Below are 18,740 nucleotides of genomic sequence, written 5' to 3' on the forward strand. Positions count from 1 at the left end.
ACTCCGACCCCAGCCTTAAAATGGTGCACACCTTCCCTTTATCACGGCTATGAACCCCGCCACTAGGGTGTTCAGTGTAGGCCCGCCAACAGGCTGAGTCCTACCTTACCAGACCTGATACCAAACCAGCAGTACCTAGACCTAAAGTGGGTCATGTTGGCTAGTCGGATTGGAACCACAAGATTCAAGAAGCAAATGGACGTGGTTTGAAAGTCTATAAATCAAACTCAGAATCTATAACCCAAAATCTAAACAGGATCTGAATTTTTTTAATTTAAAATATTTTATAAATAGAGATTTTACAAGGTCTGGTTCTTGCTACCCAAACATGAACCCAGATCTGACTTGCCTAAGCCAGGTTTAATTGGATCCAGACCTAGTACCAGAACCTCAAAGGCAGCAGCTACAAGTGCAGTCCTACTCAGGTCCAACTTGTTGACAGTCTTAATACAGAGTATGATGGGGTATCATGGCGTAAATCTTTTTAAAGTGCGTAAGATTTCAAACCTCAAATTGAAATAGCAGCTTCTAGGTAAACATAGATAATCTAAGAGAGAGATCAAGAAAAATATAACAATTGCAACCCCCTAATCCAAATGGCAGATAGGAAGGCTCTAAATGCATTTAGGACTTCTTTAGGACACAACAACCTTACTATCACAATATACAACGTCCATAGCATCTCAGAGCTAAACGAAAACAGGCTTCTAACTCCCAAGGTGCAGCACATAGGCCATTTTAAGTGCCACGTTCCTGTTGAAATTGACCACATTCACTGTTTCAGCTTCCACTGATTTCTCATAATTTGAAATGTGTATGCTTACTCAGTTTTGTAGTTTAGAAAAAAAACCACATAAAAGATAATCTTGGAAAACAAGATTCTAAATTTATTTCTGCATGAAATGATCCAGTATATGAAAAAGTAAATTTCTAAAGCATTCCAGGGACAATCATAATTTTGACATGAGAAAATATAGGTCACATTCAAAAGTTAGTCACAAGTATGGATTTTGATTTCATGCTGTTGCCAAAGAATAATGGGAAAACATTTGCTCATCAAACTACCTCCTCAGATTAACAATTTGGCAGCAACCTAGAAGTGTGAAAAAGTAGAAAAAGAAAAATTACAATCTTCATATGTTTCCGATTCTCAAACTCTGTAAACAATTGCCAGGCCGACATGTCCAAGACCTGCTTCATGAATAATTCTAATTAAAACCAGTCTATTGACTGTGTCCAAGAATCTGAAAACTTATTCATCACAGACCACTGATGTGAAAACTTCTCATCACATAGTTGCATAAATTCTTTTTTGAAATTTCATGTGGTTGTACACATCCTCCATCCTGTTATTCACAGAAAGTATGGCACAAAAATGGAAATATTAACATATTTCAGTACTAAAAGAGCCCCTGGAATAAACACAGGTCAAAATATGTACCTGGTATCTATGAGTCAATTTCTTCTCGGGCATCCAAAAAATTGCTCCAAGCTCACTGAGTTAAACACATTAGGAGCTATATGTGCAGTCTCAGATGGTGAAATATAAAGTTCATATCTGATGAATCGCTGAAATCCACACAGAATGGAAAAGATTATTAGTTAATATAAATATATTGTAACCAACAAATTGAACTCGATGAATTACAATCCAAAGCACAAAGTAATCATAATGCTAAGATCATTTCACGAAGGTGATAATACATCAAAGATGATAAAGAATATGTTCATGCCTATGATGAACTTCACCTCTGAAAAAAAGAAAAAAATAACAGCTCATAACATTTTGTTTGCTATAAAGCCATGAAGGAATGCTTGCATGCACACACAAATACCAATTATAGCTATAAACTAAAAGAAGGTTCAAAGGAGGATGCAAAGAAGAAATCTGAAAAAGAAGAGGTATAAATAGAAACAATCTTGAAAACAAAGAAGAAATGTCTGTGGAAGAAGTCCCCTGCATTTATTTGGGCCTTTTTTGCCCCTAGAAAATCCCCAAATTTTATGATGAGCCTTATGAGCTCTTTCTGCCAATGAAGGCAAGGCATGACTACAGAATTCTGACAATCGCTAAGGGTAATTAAAAGTAAGTGAACTTGTTAAATTCCACAAGTTACGGAGATTAAAGATTTCTACGATGTATAAGTTGCATCCTTATTCTCTAAACAGAACTTTTTTTTTGCAACTGAAAAATACTCAGTGGCAGAACCAAGTGAATCAGTCATAACTCACAACCGGCTACCAACATTAATGTTTGTCTGCTAATATTAGTTTACAGTCCACGTTTCAAATAGCTGCCTATTACAATCACTCAAGTACACAGACCAATAAGAAATGCTATCATGAGACATACAGCCAACTGAGAGAGAACATCAGGATTTGAGTCGATATGCCAGTCTGGTTCTAGCTGCCGAACAAAGGATGACCTTCCATTTTCTGTGCTACAGAATAGAACCTGCAAATATTTCAGGAACAATTAGATTAAATAATTGCTAAGTGAAAATGACAGAATCCAGAAAAAGTAGAACCAATACAGCAAGATGAAATGAGCAATCTTAGTACATAAAAAGAAATATGAAGGCATCATATATGCAGCTATATATTCTACAAAATTTTTGTAATATCTCGCAAATTTTTGCCTTTATTTTTAATTTAATAAATATAATATTTATTTAAATAGTGATATTTTCGATGTCTGAAATTAAAACAATATATATTATATATATTAATATATTGTGGTTGACGTTAATTAGATCTTGATGTGGATCTTGGACCTATTGTCAAGATCCATGATCCAGTTATAATATGGATCTTGGACCCATTGTCAAGATCCATGATCCAGTTATAATATGGATCTTGGACCCATTGCTTAGATCCATGATCCAGTTATAATATAGATCTTGGATCTATTGCCAAGATCCATGATCCATTGGTGATATGAATATTGAACCCGTTGCCAAGATCCATAATCCATTTATGCTAAGGTAAATTAATTTTAAATTATATTAGCAACAAGATGACAACAATATATATATATATATATATATAGAGAGAGAGAGAGAGAGAGAGTCCTAGTATAGAAAGCCTTCTATTTCTATTTCTAGAACACATGGGTCATCCCCTTTTGTGGAGTCCCTTGTGTTCTATAAAAACCAACATCAGCCCTCTCTCTCAAAATATTGAGAGAGAGGGAGAGGGCTGAGCTGCTGAAACACAGAAATAAATATATATATATATATATATATATATATATATATATATATATATAGAGAGAGAGAGAGAGAGAGAGAGAGAGAGGCTGTACCGACAGATTGAGAAAAAGAGAGGCACTACCTCCTCCAACTTCTTATTTTTCGAAGCTACAAGCAAAGGTATGTGTAAGACCCGCAATTTTTCAGAAAATATCTGAATAAAATTCATGAGGCATTTACCGGTAAAAATAGCATTTTTTTCAGAATGCGAAACGAATCAATTCCTGCGAGCCAGTTATACTTAGGATATTCGTCGAATCGCGAATATATGCTCAAACACACTGGAAGCCATAACTTCCTATCTGAACAAAATCAAAGGATTCCTGCGAGCCAACTTTCTTAGTGGCATCAATACGAAGATAATGGCGTACTCAGAATTTTTCGGAAAAAAATCGCCGAAAACCCGAAATTCTTGCAGGACCCACAGAAATATGGGTGGGACCCACAAAAATATTTCTCAGAAAATATTCTAGAAGATTCTAGAATATTCCAGCACCTTCCAGAGCCTTCCAGCTCCTTCCAGCACCTTCCATGGAAGGGATTTCTGAAAAGCCAAGGGGTAAAGAGGAGATTCTGAAACTTGGGGCCCAAGTTTCAGAATCTATAAATAAAGGAGCCCCCCTCCTTTAAAAAATCGTCTAGCCCTCTCTCTCTCCTCCTTTTCCAAACCTCCCCTACCTAGCCTAGCCCACCTGAGCCCACCTGAGCCTGCCTGACTTAGCCTGAGCCTGCCTGACCTGGTCCTAACCCACCTGACCTAGGTCTGAACCCACCTGACCTAGCTCAAACCCAGTTGACTTGACTTGAACCTAGTTGGGTTTGAAGTCAAAGTCAAAGTCCTTTTTGGTCCAGCTTTTGGTTTGGATTTCTGAACCCAGACTTAGCCTACTTGAGCTGAGTTCGAACCTGCTGAACCCAGTTGACTTGGATCGAACCCTGTTTGGTTCAAACCACTTAGGTTGAGTAGCTTGACCTGCTCTACCTCTTTCTCAACTAAGTCAGCTTCATCTGACTTAGTCTGACCTCTCGAAAGAAGGCTCGAAGCCAAAGAAGCAACCCGGAGTCGTTTCTTCCACGATTTGAAGTAAGTTCGCTTCATTAAACCATCTCTCTCAAGTATTTGATTGTTTGTATATAGCATATACTTTCTGAAGTAGTATCTTGCTTTAGTTCTTGGTTGAGCCCTCTAGGACACTTCGGTGTTCACGCGCTCGCCTCGTAACTATCGTCGGATATATATGTTCGAATACGCAGTATATGCGTTCTTCAAAATAGTATCTCACCCTAGTTCTTGGTTGAGCCCTCTAGGACACTTCGGTGTTCACTCGCTCGCCTCGTAACTATCGTTGGATACAGATCTAGGTGTATATCTGCTGATACTGCCGACGCGTCTTATATCGCACAGGCCATGTAATTTACCTTTGCCGTCGCGTCGTATGATGCCAAGGCTCCCTGCTTTCTGTACTTCCGATTACTGTACTTCCGATTATGCATTTACTTACGCCGTCGCGTCGAACGATGCCAAGGCTCCTGTTTTGTTATATATGTAGAATATTTCGTTCAGTTACACACCCTGAACAATAGTATATGCATTTCCTTTACGCCGCCGCTGTATAAAGCACAGGCTTCTGCTTATATTACATATATGGCGCGTAAGTGAGCGTTCAAACGGAGATCAACTCCAAAATCGCCCATGCGATTCCCTTACCGCTCCTCGTACAAGATTCTGCTTGACGAATGAAGCCCCTATTGGAAAGGCTTCGCCTTTTGGCAAAATGCTCTTTACGTAAAGACTAAATCAATTACGTATGGCCTGGCTATGGCCCAAGGTTCCTGCAACCTTGATGGATGTAAAGTACGCACAACGGTGCGCATCCATTTCCCGAGTTAAGCGTAGCGATTTCCCATCAAAGAGGAGAGATGCCGCTGAAACGGATAAAAGAAACGCACGCTTTCTCCGTAAAAGAGAGGAAGTGCTGCTGAAATTCCTGAAGGAGCTAAGAATGACTCAGAAAGAACGTAGCAGAAGTGCTACCCAGTTATGAAACGCCTTCTACAATGTAGAAAGGTTCGTCGCACCACTGCAGGTAGAGCAGAGAAGGTGTTGACAGAATGGTTGGCAGAAGAGCTGCCAAAACCAGTTAAGTGGCACAATGATGTCCTTTGTTGGAACGATGTCAGAATGACTCGTCTCCCTGACACCTGCAAGGGCATCATACTTGTAAGAGCCGTTGCGCCAAAGTAGTGGTAGCGCCTTGACGAGGTCCTGAGCTCGTTGCGTAAAAATACGCCGAGTAGCCGATCCGTAGAGATCGAGTCATGTGCATGCTCATTGAGAATTATCAGACAACCAGACTCGTAAGGGCCGCTGAGCCGGAGTGTGTTGTTTCCACCGAAAGAGGTGAAGTGCTCGTCAAGGCCGAAGTGCCGAGAGCAGAGTTAAGCATGCATATGAATAAAACCTTTGTTCCACGGTGAAAACCGTGTGGTTGATTGGGGTCAGGTACATACTTCTCAAAGGCTGCCCTATAGGCATGCAATGTTCGTCAAGTAATTGTAAGACCGGCAGGCCCCTTTCAGAATTTCTCACCGAGGAAGACGGTGATGGTGCAGCCTTGAGTGACATATATTTCACCCGAACCTGATAGAGTTCATTGATGGCCTTCGTCACTCAGAGGTATGGAGGTCGTGGTTATCCTTAAATATCTAAGGATTGAACCCAACTACTGCAGTAGCAGAATGCATTCGGATACCTAGTAAGGATCTCTTCCGGTATGCTGTACCGTCCTACTAGGGGGATGGGGTCAACAGGCCTCTGGGGTATCTAAAATACATAGAATAATCAACCCCCAGATCGTCGCGTTGTCGCCCAGATATGAGTCCCCTAAGCCCAGGGGGAGGTGCAATTATCGAAACAAAGCATTAGCTTAGGTACAGCGCTACTTTGAATGTATGAGTGGATGACGTTGTTGAGTCAGTCCTGCATAACCTTTGTGAAGGTGTCATGATCGGTATACTACTGGACCGATTGGGAAAGAACCCCATTGATATCCGTACGACTAAGTGAAGCTCGGAGAGCTGTCCTTAGATTCGTAGGATACGGATGTGCCAAGCATAAAGGCTTGAGCTAGACATCCATTCGTGACTCTGAGGAAGTCAAGGCTAAGTCGTAGAGACTTAAGAGGTTATTCTAACTCACAGCCCTGAAGAGGCTTATGCGAAGTCATGACGACTTGCGTGGATGTTCAACTCATAGCCCTGATGAGGCTTTTGCGATATACGCTAAGTCATAGAGGCTTGAGCGTCGTATTACGAACTGCGACCCTGAGTGGTCTATGCATTTACTTGAGTTGAATAGATAGGTGTTTGCCTACTTACCAGACCATCAGTGGTTCTGACCCCGTTTAATGGGGATTTCAGGTGTTGAACCTGCGTGGCGATATGCGGAGCAAGGCGGCATCAAGTTCCAGGGTTTCTCTAGACAGAGTTGTACTGCTTCCTTTTTATTGAACCTTCACTGCTTTTCTAAGCAGTAGTGTTGTAATAAACATGTGCTTTCGATAAAATGGAACACTTTGGTGGTTAATGAGTTGCTTGGCCACATACCTGCAATGTGCTCGGAGTTTTCTAAAACCGACGACTCATTATCGTCTTATTCCGCTGCTAAAAGCTTTTCTAAGTTCCGCTGCAAAGAAAAAAAAAGAAAAAGAAATTTATGAAAATTTTAACTTAGCTTTGTTTTGAAAATCCGGGGCGTTACAGAATTGGTATCAGAGCATGAGTCTGAGAAACCTGGTTCAAGATCCGTCATGTTTGCGGTATCGCACTGTAAGTATAAATCTTATACTTTCTCTAATTTGGGTGTATTTGCATGAATAGATAAATGACTCCTAAGGCGAGGAGAACCATGTCGAGCGAGGAGTCTCATACACAGGGCTTCCTGTTGGAGACGCTCAACAGGCTTGTGTCTGCCATTCGTGAATCAAGGCAAGCACCAACCCCGCCTTGCAATGAGCACTTTGGAGGAATAACTTATGAAAAGTTCCTCAAACTAGACCCACCAGTCTTCGTTGGCAGTGCCGATCCAGAGCTTGCAGAAAGCTGGATTGAGGAAACGGAGCGTGCCTTCCTGGTATTAGGAGTACCAGAAGAAAAGAAGACCAACTTTGGCACGTACAGGCTGAAAGACAACGCACGGAAGTGGTGGGATACCACTAAGATAATCCAGTTCTCTCAGCTTGAAGTCATCCCTTGGGATGATTTTCGGAGAACTTTCTTGGATAATTACTTCCCGATAAACTCCAGAAATAAGAAGAAGATGAAGTTTCTGGAATTGGAGCAAGGTGTTATGAGTCTGATGGACTATACCACTAAATTTCAAAACCTTGAACGATATTGCTCCACGTTATTCGATACTGACCAAGAAAGGGCCGATAAATATATAAATGTATTGCAAGAAGGGTTGCGATCTCGTGTGATAACAAGCATGCCCTCGACTTTTCAAGCTGCTATGGCAGCATCTTCAAAGATTAGCGAGGATTGGGCGCGATCTAAGGTGATCATAGCAAAGAGGCCCATAGTTGATGGTGGGAATAATAAGAGGACGTTCCCCGGTGGCCAGGAATCACGACCAGTTTTTTATAAGAGGGATTTTCGGGAGAACAACTTTACTCCACCGACCGAGCAGCCATTACAAATGGTAGAAGCTAATCAGCCCTACCAACAGCCTAATTTTCGATGCCCAAGGTGTAGCTCAGATCATCCCGGAGGGGTTTGTCCTCGCGATACGGGAGGTTGCCTGTATTGCGGCAAACCAGAGCATCATGTGAGAGAATGTCGCAAGAAGGCCTCAGATCTTCAACAGAGAAATATGGGATCTGGAGGACCCTCTCAACAAATACAACAACGATTGCCACTATCCAGAATAGAGCAGAAACCTGTGGCAGGTCGTGTCTATGCAGTGACAGCCGAACAACTCACGAATGATGACCATATCAAGGAATCTGGATACCTTGATAGATAGAGTTGTAATGTGTAAAAAGCTATCAAAGGACAAGATCCAATAATCGCTCGAGACAAGAGGCTTATGACCTTGTGTACGGTCATCTGGATCGATATGTATCTTTGCTCTCTAAAGTAATGTTGGATTTGTTAAATTAAATCTTTAGTGCTTATGCCCAAAGGTTGATGGCTATAGACCCCATGATTGAGAAATTAAGTCTGCGTAATTAGAACGATAAAAGTCACTTAATAAAATAAACCATCGAGGAATTGTTCCCAAGAAGAGAGTCCTGTGAGGTTTTACATATTCAAGATCAGATCGTCTAGCCAAAGTGAGCCTGTGAGGGTATACAGCTCCGTGCGAGTGTATATGTTCCAAAACCAGTAGCTTGGCTAGTATGATTCTGTGAGGGTGTACTGATCCAATATCAGGTAAGTCTGACGAAGGCGAACCTGTGAGGATGTACGTTTCCAATACCAGGTAGTCTGACAGGGGACTTATTCCAATATGGTTAATCTCTAGAAGAATGATCTGTGTGTACAAAATAGTTACACAAGATGGCTATGTTAAATAGCCGGTTGGAAGAACGTTGATTCAACAAACTATCGTGGTTGTAGCATGATTTGAACTCAGATATGAGAAACATACCTCATCGATCATGAATCATGATATGAGGTAATGATTGAAATAAATACAATGTTGAACTAAGTGAATAAAATTATGAATCTAACATATGGGAGAAATATCCCGAGTTACGCACTTAGTACTCTTAGCTGAATTTCGCGGACGAAATTCCTTTAAGGGGGTAATGATGTAAGACCCGCAATTTTTCAGAAAATATCTGAATAAAATTCATGAGGCATTTACCGGTAAAAATAGCATTTTTTTCAGAATGCGAAACGAATCAATTCCTGCGAGCCAGTTATACTTAGGATATTCGTCGAATCGCGAATATATGCTCAAACACTCTGGAAGCCATAACTTCCTATCTGAACAAAATCAAAGGATTCCTGCGAGCCAACTTTCTTAGTGGCATCAATACGAAGATAATGGCGTACTCAGAATTTTTCGGAAAAAAATCGCCGAAAACCCGAAATTCTTGCGGGACCCACAGAAATATGGATGGGACCCACAGAAATATTTCTCAGAAAATATTCTAGAAGATTCTAGAATATTCCAGCACCTTCCAGAGCCTTCCAGCTCCTTCCAGCACCTTCCATGGAAGGGATTTCTGAAAAGCCAAGGGGTAAAGAGGAGATTCTGAAACTTGGGGCCCAAGTTTCAGAATCTATAAATAAAGGAGCCCCCCTCCTTTAAAAAATCGTCTAGCCCTCTCTCTCTCCTCCTTTTCCAAACCTCCCCTACCTAGCCTAGCCCACCTGACCTGGTCTGAGCCTGCCTGACTTAGCCTGAGCCTGCCTGACCTGGTCCTAACCCACCTGACCTAGGTCTGAACCCACCTGACCTAGCTCAAACCCAGTTGACTTGACTTGAACCTAGTTGGGTTTGAAGTCAAAGTCAAAGTCCTTTTTGGTCCAGCTTTTGGTTTGGATTTCTGAACCCAGACTTAGCCTACTTGAGCTGAGTTCGAACCTGCTGAACCCAGTTGACTTGGATCGAACCCTGTTTGGTTCAAACCACTTAGGTTGAGTAGCTTGACCTGCTCTACCTCTTTCTCAACTAAGTCAGCTTCATCTGACTTAGTCTGACCTCTCGAAAGAAGGCTCGAAGCCAAAGAAGCAACCCGGAGTCGTTTCTTCCACGATTTGAAGTAAGTTCGCTTCATTAAACCATCTCTCTCAAGTATTTGATTGTTTGTATATAGCATATACTTTCTGAAGTAGTATCTTGCTTTAGTTCTTGGTTGAGCCCTCTAGGACACTTCGGTGTTCACGCGCTCGCCTCGTAACTATCGTCGGATATATATGTTCGAATACGCAGTATATGCGTTCTTCAAAATAGTATCTCACCCTAGTTCTTGGTTGAGCCCTCTAGGACACTTCGGTGTTCACTCGCTCGCCTCGTAACTATCGTTGGATACAGATCTAGGTGTATATCTGCTGATACTGCCGACGCGTCTTATATCGCACAGGCCATGTAATTTACCTTTGCCGTCGCGTCGTATGATGCCAAGGCTCCCTGCTTTCTGTACTTCCGATTACTGTACTTCCGATTATGCATTTACTTACGCCGTCGCGTCGAACGATGCCAAGGCTCCTGCTTTCTGCAATGTATTTACTTACGCCGTCGCGTCGAACGATGCCAAGGCTCCTGTTTTGCTATATATGTAGAATATTTCGTTCAGTTACACACCCTGAACAATAGTATATGCATTTCCTTTACGCCGCCGCTGTATAAAGCACAGGCTTCTGCTTATATTACATATATGGCGCGTAAGTGAGCGTTCAAACGGAGATCAACTCCAAAATCGCCCATGCGATTCCCTTACCGCTCCTCGTACAAGATTCTGCTTGACGAATGAAGCCCCTATTGGAAAGGCTTCGCCTTTTGGCAAAATGCTCTTTACGTAAAGACTAAATCAATTACGTATGGCCTGGCTATGGCCCAAGGTTCCTGCAACCTTGATGGATGTAAAGTACGCACAACGGTGCGCATCCATTTCCCGAGTTAAGCGTAGCGATTTCCCATCAAAGAGGAGAGATGCCGCTGAAACGGATAAAAGAAACGCACGCTTTCTCCGTAAAAGAGAGGAAGTGCTGCTGAAATTCCTGAAGGAGCTAAGAATGGCTCAGAAAGAACGTAGCAGAAGTGCTACCCAGTTATGGAACGCCTTCTACAATGTAGAAAGGTTCGTCGCACCACTGCCGGTATAGCAGAGAAGGTGTTGACAGAATGGTTGGCAGAAGAGCTGCCAAAACCAGTTAAGTGGCACAATGATGTCCTTTGTTGGAACGATGTCAGAATGACTCGTCTCCCTGACACCTGCAAGGGCATCATACTTGTAAGAGCCGTTGCGCCAAAGTAGTGGTAGCGCCTTGACGAGGTCCTGAGCTCGTTGCGTAAAAATACGCCGAGTAGCCGATCCGTAGAGATCGAGTCATGTGCATGCTCATTGAGAATTATCAGACAACCAGACTCGTAAGGGCCGCTGAGCCGGAGTGTGTTGTTTCCACCGAAAGAGGTGAAGTGCTCGTCAAGGCCGAAGTGCCGAGAGCAGAGTTAAGCATGCATATGAATAAAACCTTTGTTCCACGGTGAAAACCGTGTGGTTGATTGGGGTCGGGTACATACTTCTCAAAGGCTGCCCTATAGGCATGCAATGTTCGTCAAGTAATTGTAAGACCGGCAGGCCCCTTTCAGAATTTCTCACCGAGGAAGATGGTGATGGCGCAGCCTTGAGTGACATATATTTCACCCGAACCTGATAGAGTTCATTGATGGCCTTCGTCACTCAGAGGTATGGAGGTCGTGGTTATCCTTAAATATCTAAGGATTGAACCCAACTACTGCAGTAGCAGAATGCATTCGGATACCTAGTAAGGATCTCTTCCGGTATGCTGTACCGTCCTACTAGGGGGATGGGGTCAACAGGCCTCTGGGGTATCTAAAATACATAGAATAATCAACCCCCAGATCGTCGCGTTGTCGCCCAGATATGAGTCCCCTAAGCCCAGGGGGAGGTGCAATTATCGAAACAAAGCATTAGCTTAGGTACAACGCTACTTTGAATGTATGAGTGGATGACGTTGTTGAGTCAGTCCTGCATAACCTTTGTGAAGGTGTCATGGTCGGTATACTACTGGACCGATTGGGAAAGAACCCCATTGATATCCGTACGACTAAGTGAAGCTCGGAAAGCTGTCCTTAGATTCGTAGGATACGGATGTGCCAAGCATAAAGGCTTGAGCTAGACATCCATTCGTGACTCTGAGGAAGTCAAGGCTAAGTCGTAGAGACTTAAGAGGTTATTCTAACTCACAGCCCTTAAGAGGCTTATGCGAAGTCATGACGACTTGCGTGGATGTTCAACTCATAGCCCTGATGAGGCTTTTGCGATATACGCTAAGTCATGGAGGCTTGAGCGTCGTATTACGAACTGCGACCCTGAGTGGTCTATGCATTTACTTGAGTTGAATAGATAGGTGTTTGCCTACTTACCAGTCCATCAGTGGTTCTGACCCCGTTTAATGGGGATTTCAGGTGTTGAACCTGCGTGGCGATATGCGGAGCAAGGCGGCATCAAGTTCCAGGGTTTCTCTAGACAGAGTTGTACTGCTTCCTTTTTATTGAACCTTCACTGCTTTTCTAAGCAGTAGTGTTGTAATAAACATGTGCTTTCGATAAAATGGAACACTTTGGTGGTCAATGAGTTGCTTGGCCACATACCTGCAACGTGCTCGGAGTTTTCTAAAACCGACGACTCATTATCGTCTTATTACGCTGCTAAAAGCTTTTCTAAGTTCCGCTGCAAAGAAAAAAAAAAAAAAATTCATGAAAATTTTAACTTAGCTTTGTTTTGAAAATCCGGGGCGTTACAGAATGGGTCTTTCCCTTAACCCAGTAGAAAAAGGTTAGCAGAGGTCGAACCGCATAAGATTAAGAACGTGAAAACAAAACTGAAAATTTAGACCTATTTTAATAGGGTTTGGTTTCAGCAGGCTTGAGAAAAAAAAAATCACAGTCGGTTTTGGGGTTCATGATAGTTTTCTAAACCCATTATGGCTGTGATCCAAAAAAAATTTGGGCATATATATATAATATGCTGTTAGTTTTGTGCTGCTGATAACTGTTAGATTTCTGTAGGCTAATTGATTAAATGTGCATTTAATTAAACTGTTAAACTCTGGACTGACTGGGCAATTTTTGTAAGTGACGTCAGGCCCAAACATTATATATATATTTGAACCTAGTGTTTAGGTTTGGGTTCGATTTAAATGGCTTATTCTTAACCTGTGTTTTCCCTTGAAGGGAATCCACGAAGTCTTTTTTTTTTTTTTTGTTTTGAAACTTCTGTAAGTAACGTTCTAGCATGCACAGGTATATTGTTTCCTTGGTTGTGTTGAAACAGTTAACTCTGTATTGAATTTTTTTTCCTGTGATGACCTTACAAGCTCATTTAAGCGTAGTTTGATCATAGTGTTAAGTTCTGGAAAATTTTCCCCGTGTTCTTGGTTGTGCTTAATATGAACCAGGGTGCCTAATTAATGTGCAACATATTTACATATATAATCTGTCACATAGGTGCGGGTGTGAGTGCGAGTGCAGCGATGAGGCACTTTAAAAAAAATTGGGTGCGGGAGGGTATATATATAAAAATTTTAATATTTTAATATATATATATATATATATATATATATATATATATATATATATATATATATATATAAACTTAGGGAACTCGAGGTACCTCTATCCCCCTATTTTTCTTAATGGGAGGGGGGGCGGGGGGGGGGGGGGGGGGGTGGCGCTCGAGGTACCCCCTTTCATAGGATTTTTTTTTGTTTCAAAATGGACTCTGTCAAAGTTGACCGAGTCCATTTTGGACAGATATGACCTTGGGTGTGGTTGACCACACCCAAGGTCATTTTGACCGTACCGAATGTCGCACCCACACCCGTGTCGCATCGTGTCGATGTGGATGCAGCACCCTATTGGGCGAATCCCTGTGACAGTATATATTATATATATTAACAGTAATTAAACAATATAAGCAGAATTGAAGTTTCATGTGATGGCAATCTTTCATCTCCTAGTCCTAAGTTTTCTGCACTTTAAGCTGAAATATTGTGATTCAAGAACAAAAGACAAATCCCCAAGTGATTTATTTGGGCATGCACCGTGAGTTCTTGCTACTTTGCTGCAAAAGCTATATAAGCAAACACATCTTCAGCCAACCTTTCAAGAACAAATTTGGAGTTATTACATATGAACACCTTACTGAAGACAGCTAAATTAGTGCCCTAAATATATCGGAAAGACAAAAGTTACTTGACATCTTAAAGTGAGAACTAAGACGCCCACTTAACTAATTGCCTCAAATTTCAAGCTTACTAATGAACAGGGATTATATTTTACTGCATTAAGCACACTATTTAAGCAATCAAGAAAACTAAGAAGCACACAAGAATAAGCATAATTAATCGAGCAATATGTTAAACTGGTCTAAAAATATCAGTAACGCAAATCTCATCCCAACAACCAAATTAAAAAAGACTGACAAGCGGATAAACTGAAATATCCTAGAATACGTTCTTCAGATCTTGGGCTTCAAAATGCCAATCAGATCATACCTTATCTTTGATCAATCTGCCAGAAGCAAAAAACCCAGCATCCTCTAAAGCCATGAGAACTCTTTCCTACACATAATTAATTTAAAGAGAACTTGAGCTATATCAAATTGAATAATTGATGCCTGATGAACAGAAAGCCTGCAATTCAGGTTGTTCAGATGCCATAAAGTGAAAGTATCATTTATGGCAATGTTAAAACATGAGGTGAACATGTAATGAAAATTATGTCATCATAGGGCAGAAAATAACGCTTTTAACATATTTTGTTCCCTGAAGTTCTGGCAAACACAAGCCTTAATATTATGGAATAATATTTTTCAAAACAGAAAGCCCTTCATCCAATAAGCAAAGGCAAGAAAAAAACATCAAACCAGTTAGAAGGTTCATGAACAATGCAGCGAGGAAGGAAATCCAGGATTTGATAGGAACAAAATTTAAGAGTTCATTGCCCAATCAAAACAATCAAGCAATGAAGGTTTCAGATCAACAAATCATGGAATCATATAGCTAATAGACTAGTACAGCAGCTGGCCTCTCATAGGCCACTCATTAGGCTGAATCATGCAGAGCAACTAATGTATTTTGCCAACAAGAAACCACTTATGTTAGGTAATCTACAAATGAGGCTGTAAACTTGCAAATTTGCTACAACCATGCAAAATTCCTTAACAATCATAAACAATTACAACCACAAAGTTCATCATACAAACCAGCAAGTGACTCAAAACAACTAGCAAAATTAAACTTCATGACATTGATGCCAAATCATTAAACGTTCAGAATTTGCTACAACCATGCAAAATTCCTTAACAATCATAAACAATTACAACCACAAAGTTCATCATCATATAAACCAGCAAGTGACTCAAAACAACTAGCAAAATTAAACTTCATGACATTGATGCCAAATCATTAAACATTCAAAATGCATGCACAAGTTTCAAGCATTCACAAAAGAACTTGGTGCACCATTTAAAAGATAGAGGAAGAAGATCACAGATAATATAACTAAATATAAAAAAGTTCAGAAACTAGAACACTAATAAGAAATAAATTATCAGTATAATAAGTGATTTCATGCACGCACCCCACTTTCATCATCCAGGATTCTCTCCATAAGATATAGATCACAAATTTTGGTCACTTCCAGCAGTACTTCCAAAACCGAAGGCCTGACTGTCACATGTTTCTGCTTGTGTGATTAACAAAAAGTCACTCTCATCCAGTATTTTAATACACAAAATGACAAGAGCAAGCCCTCTAGCAGACCTGGAGTTCTTCTGGATCATTCTCCTCAATAATCACACCAAGTAAACGGCACGTGACCTACATGGAACAAAGGTAAAAGGAGGTCAAGCATGAAATATATGTTTATAAGAACAGAAGAAAACACTAAAATTGAACTTAATCATTTCCATCCCTTCTTTTCAATAATTTGCTGACCTAACAATCAAACATACATAAGCAATGGCTCTGAAGCAAATGAGAGCTTGATGTTCAGCAGACATTAAGCATAAGTTAAACATAAATGTATACAATTTAACAACTATGGCATTGCACAAATCCTAAAATTTTCTTGTAACCACCCAAAAACATGCTTAAGTTGACTTACGAACCTAGCAAGAACCAAGGTTTGATATTGCAATAACCCAAATCAAGTGATTAGATACAAAACTTAGTTCAATATTGAAATAACTTAATCAAGTGATTCGATACAATACTTAGTATTTGACATCAGATCATTTGAGTTAGTCGTCAGTCGTCAGTCGTCACAGAATACTAAAAGGAGGAAAAGGGCAAGGGCCATAAGAAAATCAAAAGACTGTATGGAGTCCAAGACAGGAGTCAAGTTACTGAGCCTGGTCAAGCTAATACTGCATGAGCTAGTTTGCACGCTCCATGCTCCTTTACTAGTAAGACACACAATGATTAACAGATATAAGTGTTAGACTCAATGTTTACCATATTCATCAGACTCTACCGATTACTTTATACAAAAATAATCACTGAATTTGAGATCGACTGTAAATTATTCAGAGAATAACTGATGAATAAAGCAAAAGTTTTGATGATACCTTTCTGCCTTCGCTTAGTCTTTGCCTCACTACCTGCCCCAGAGTTAACTGTACAAAACAAAATAAAGAGAACAGAAGAAATATCAATCATACCATGGTTCAGCATCATACCACAAATTTTTGAGAAAAGTTCACCATTTGTTTTTGGAATACAAAAAAATTAACATCATTTTGTACCTCTATTGGCTGAAAGAACTCATTTATCACATCATGTGCCTCTGAATTTTCCAAAGGTGAGGATAACCTGGAAGTCAACATTGATTCATTTGATGGGCTGGCTCTAGCATTTCCTGATGCAGAACCTTGCCATTGATGTTGCCGTCTATGTTGTCCACTCAGAGTTTTCAGTAATTTCCATGTGAACACTATTGCTAATGCTAACCCCGCAAGAGCTCCAATAGAGTGAGCACTCTAAAGCACAAAAAAAGAAATGAGGAACAAAACTCCTTCCAAAAAGTGAAATGTATTTTTCATAAACATTTAATAGGCTAACCTTCAAATGTGGCTTCATCACTCCTAATATACAAAACTTTTGGTGGATGTTAACACTTAAATAAAGTTTTCAATACTTAATTTACCATGATAGGTTGAATAAGATAGCTTGACTGGAAAACTGTACTATCTTATCCAAGCTGTTGGGATTAAACCACACTAGGGGCTATTCTCCAGATTGACCATCAAGAGGTGTAAAGAAAAAAAAAATGAGTATTACCTTGTACTAATTGGCATCACCAAAGGGCATTCTAATAATTCATGTGAGATATTTTGTCACGGGCCTATTTCCTTCAATGGGCCAGTGTGGCGCAACGGTCCCTCCTCACCGCCGCAAGCCTACTTGTCAGTCGCGGAAGCTTGTAATCAGAGTGCAAGAGAGCAAGAGAGAATTGAGGGAGAGAAATTGCAATCACAAGAAGCAATCACAACGAGGGTGAACAAAAGAAAGCTCAACGCATTTACTTCATTCACAATTTTGCCCGCAGGCTATTACAATTCAAGTATACGGGCTGCCCCTTCGGGGTATTGATTCACTTGAACCGGGCAACTTATATCAGACTCAACAAAAACAAAACAGACTCTAAGTGCAACTGTACAATGTAAGTCGCAAGGGAACATGCTCTCCCCTTCAAATCATGTGTCATCCTCGGCACCATCTGTTTCGTGGTAAGCCCTGACTTCAGCCGAGTAGCGGTTGTTCATTCGGAATGTAGGCTCCCACGTTGGTTCTGCTGTTTCCTCCCACTGCACCAAGTATTTCTTCGTTTGCCCCAAGTAGTTGACCTTGTGGCGAAGGATCTGACTGAGGTGTTTCTCGGCCCGTTGTGTTGCTGGGGCCCTCTGCATGATGGGAGCGTGTTGTGGCACACTGCGTTCCGAGTCTTCATCATCTGGATGGAACTGCTTGAGGTTGCACACGTGGAACACCGGGTGCACCTTGAAGTCTGGGGCAACTCCAGCTTGCTCACCTTCTTTGTGATGGTGAAGGGTCCTTCATACTTTCTGAGCAGTCCGCGGTGTCGCCCGCGGAAGATGCCTGTACGACCAGGATATAGCTTCACCAACACTTGGTCCCCAACTTGAAACCTCGCGGGCCGACGATGCTTGTCCGCTCACTTTTTCATTCTCTTTGTCGCCTTGTGTAAGAATGCCTTCGCCAACTCATTATGCTCGTGTCAGTCACGAACAAACTGATAGGCGAAGGATGACCTTCTCTTTTCTTGTGCGGCAAGAGTGTGCGGGGTCAGTGACTGCTGCCCCGTGGCTATCTCAAACGGGTTGTGGCCTGAAGACTCGCTCTTCTGCAGATTGTAACAAAATTGTGCCACATCAAGGAGCTTCACCCAATTTTTCTTATTGGCACTAACAAAGTACCTAAGGTACTGCTCAAGTATCTCGTTGATGCGCTATGTCTGCCCATCTGTCTGCGGATGAAAGCTTGTTGAAAACAACAAATCAGAGCCCAGTAGCCGAAATACTTCATGCCAGAACTTGCCCGTGAAGCGAACATCGCGATCACTCACAATACTCTTTGGTATGCCCCAGTGCTTCACCACATGCTTTACGAACAACTCTGCAATCTTCTCTGCAGGGCACTCCTTAGAAACTGGGATGAAGGTGGCATACTTTGAGAAACGATCCATTACAACCAAAATAGAACTGAGGC

The 18,740-nt window shown here is 41.2% G+C and overlaps 1 protein-coding gene across 1 annotated transcript in view; it reads right to left on the minus strand.

Moving 5' to 3' along the window:
- Positions 1 to 924: 924 nt before the first annotated feature.
- Positions 925 to 18,740, minus strand: part of PEX22 (peroxin 22) — a 29,194-nt gene continuing 11,378 nt past the window's right edge. Inside the window, exons 2-9 of the mRNA XM_089980531.1 lie at positions 16,757 to 16,990; positions 16,580 to 16,627; positions 15,774 to 15,830; positions 15,592 to 15,693; positions 14,505 to 14,570; positions 2,354 to 2,455; positions 1,442 to 1,569; positions 925 to 1,346 (exon numbers count right to left, since the gene is read on the minus strand). Of these exons, the coding sequence (XP_089836657.1) occupies positions 1,456 to 1,569; positions 2,354 to 2,455; positions 14,505 to 14,570; positions 15,592 to 15,693; positions 15,774 to 15,830; positions 16,580 to 16,627; positions 16,757 to 16,990 (723 nt within the window). The 3' untranslated portion in view covers positions 925 to 1,346; positions 1,442 to 1,455. The remainder of the gene's footprint in view (positions 1,347 to 1,441; positions 1,570 to 2,353; positions 2,456 to 14,504; positions 14,571 to 15,591; positions 15,694 to 15,773; positions 15,831 to 16,579; positions 16,628 to 16,756; positions 16,991 to 18,740) is intronic.

The sequence above is a fragment of the Nuphar pumila genome, chromosome 11, assembly GCF_984573655.1.
Source record: "Nuphar pumila chromosome 11, dmNupPumi1.hap1.1, whole genome shotgun sequence".
NCBI lineage: Eukaryota > Viridiplantae > Streptophyta > Magnoliopsida > Nymphaeales > Nymphaeaceae > Nuphar > Nuphar pumila.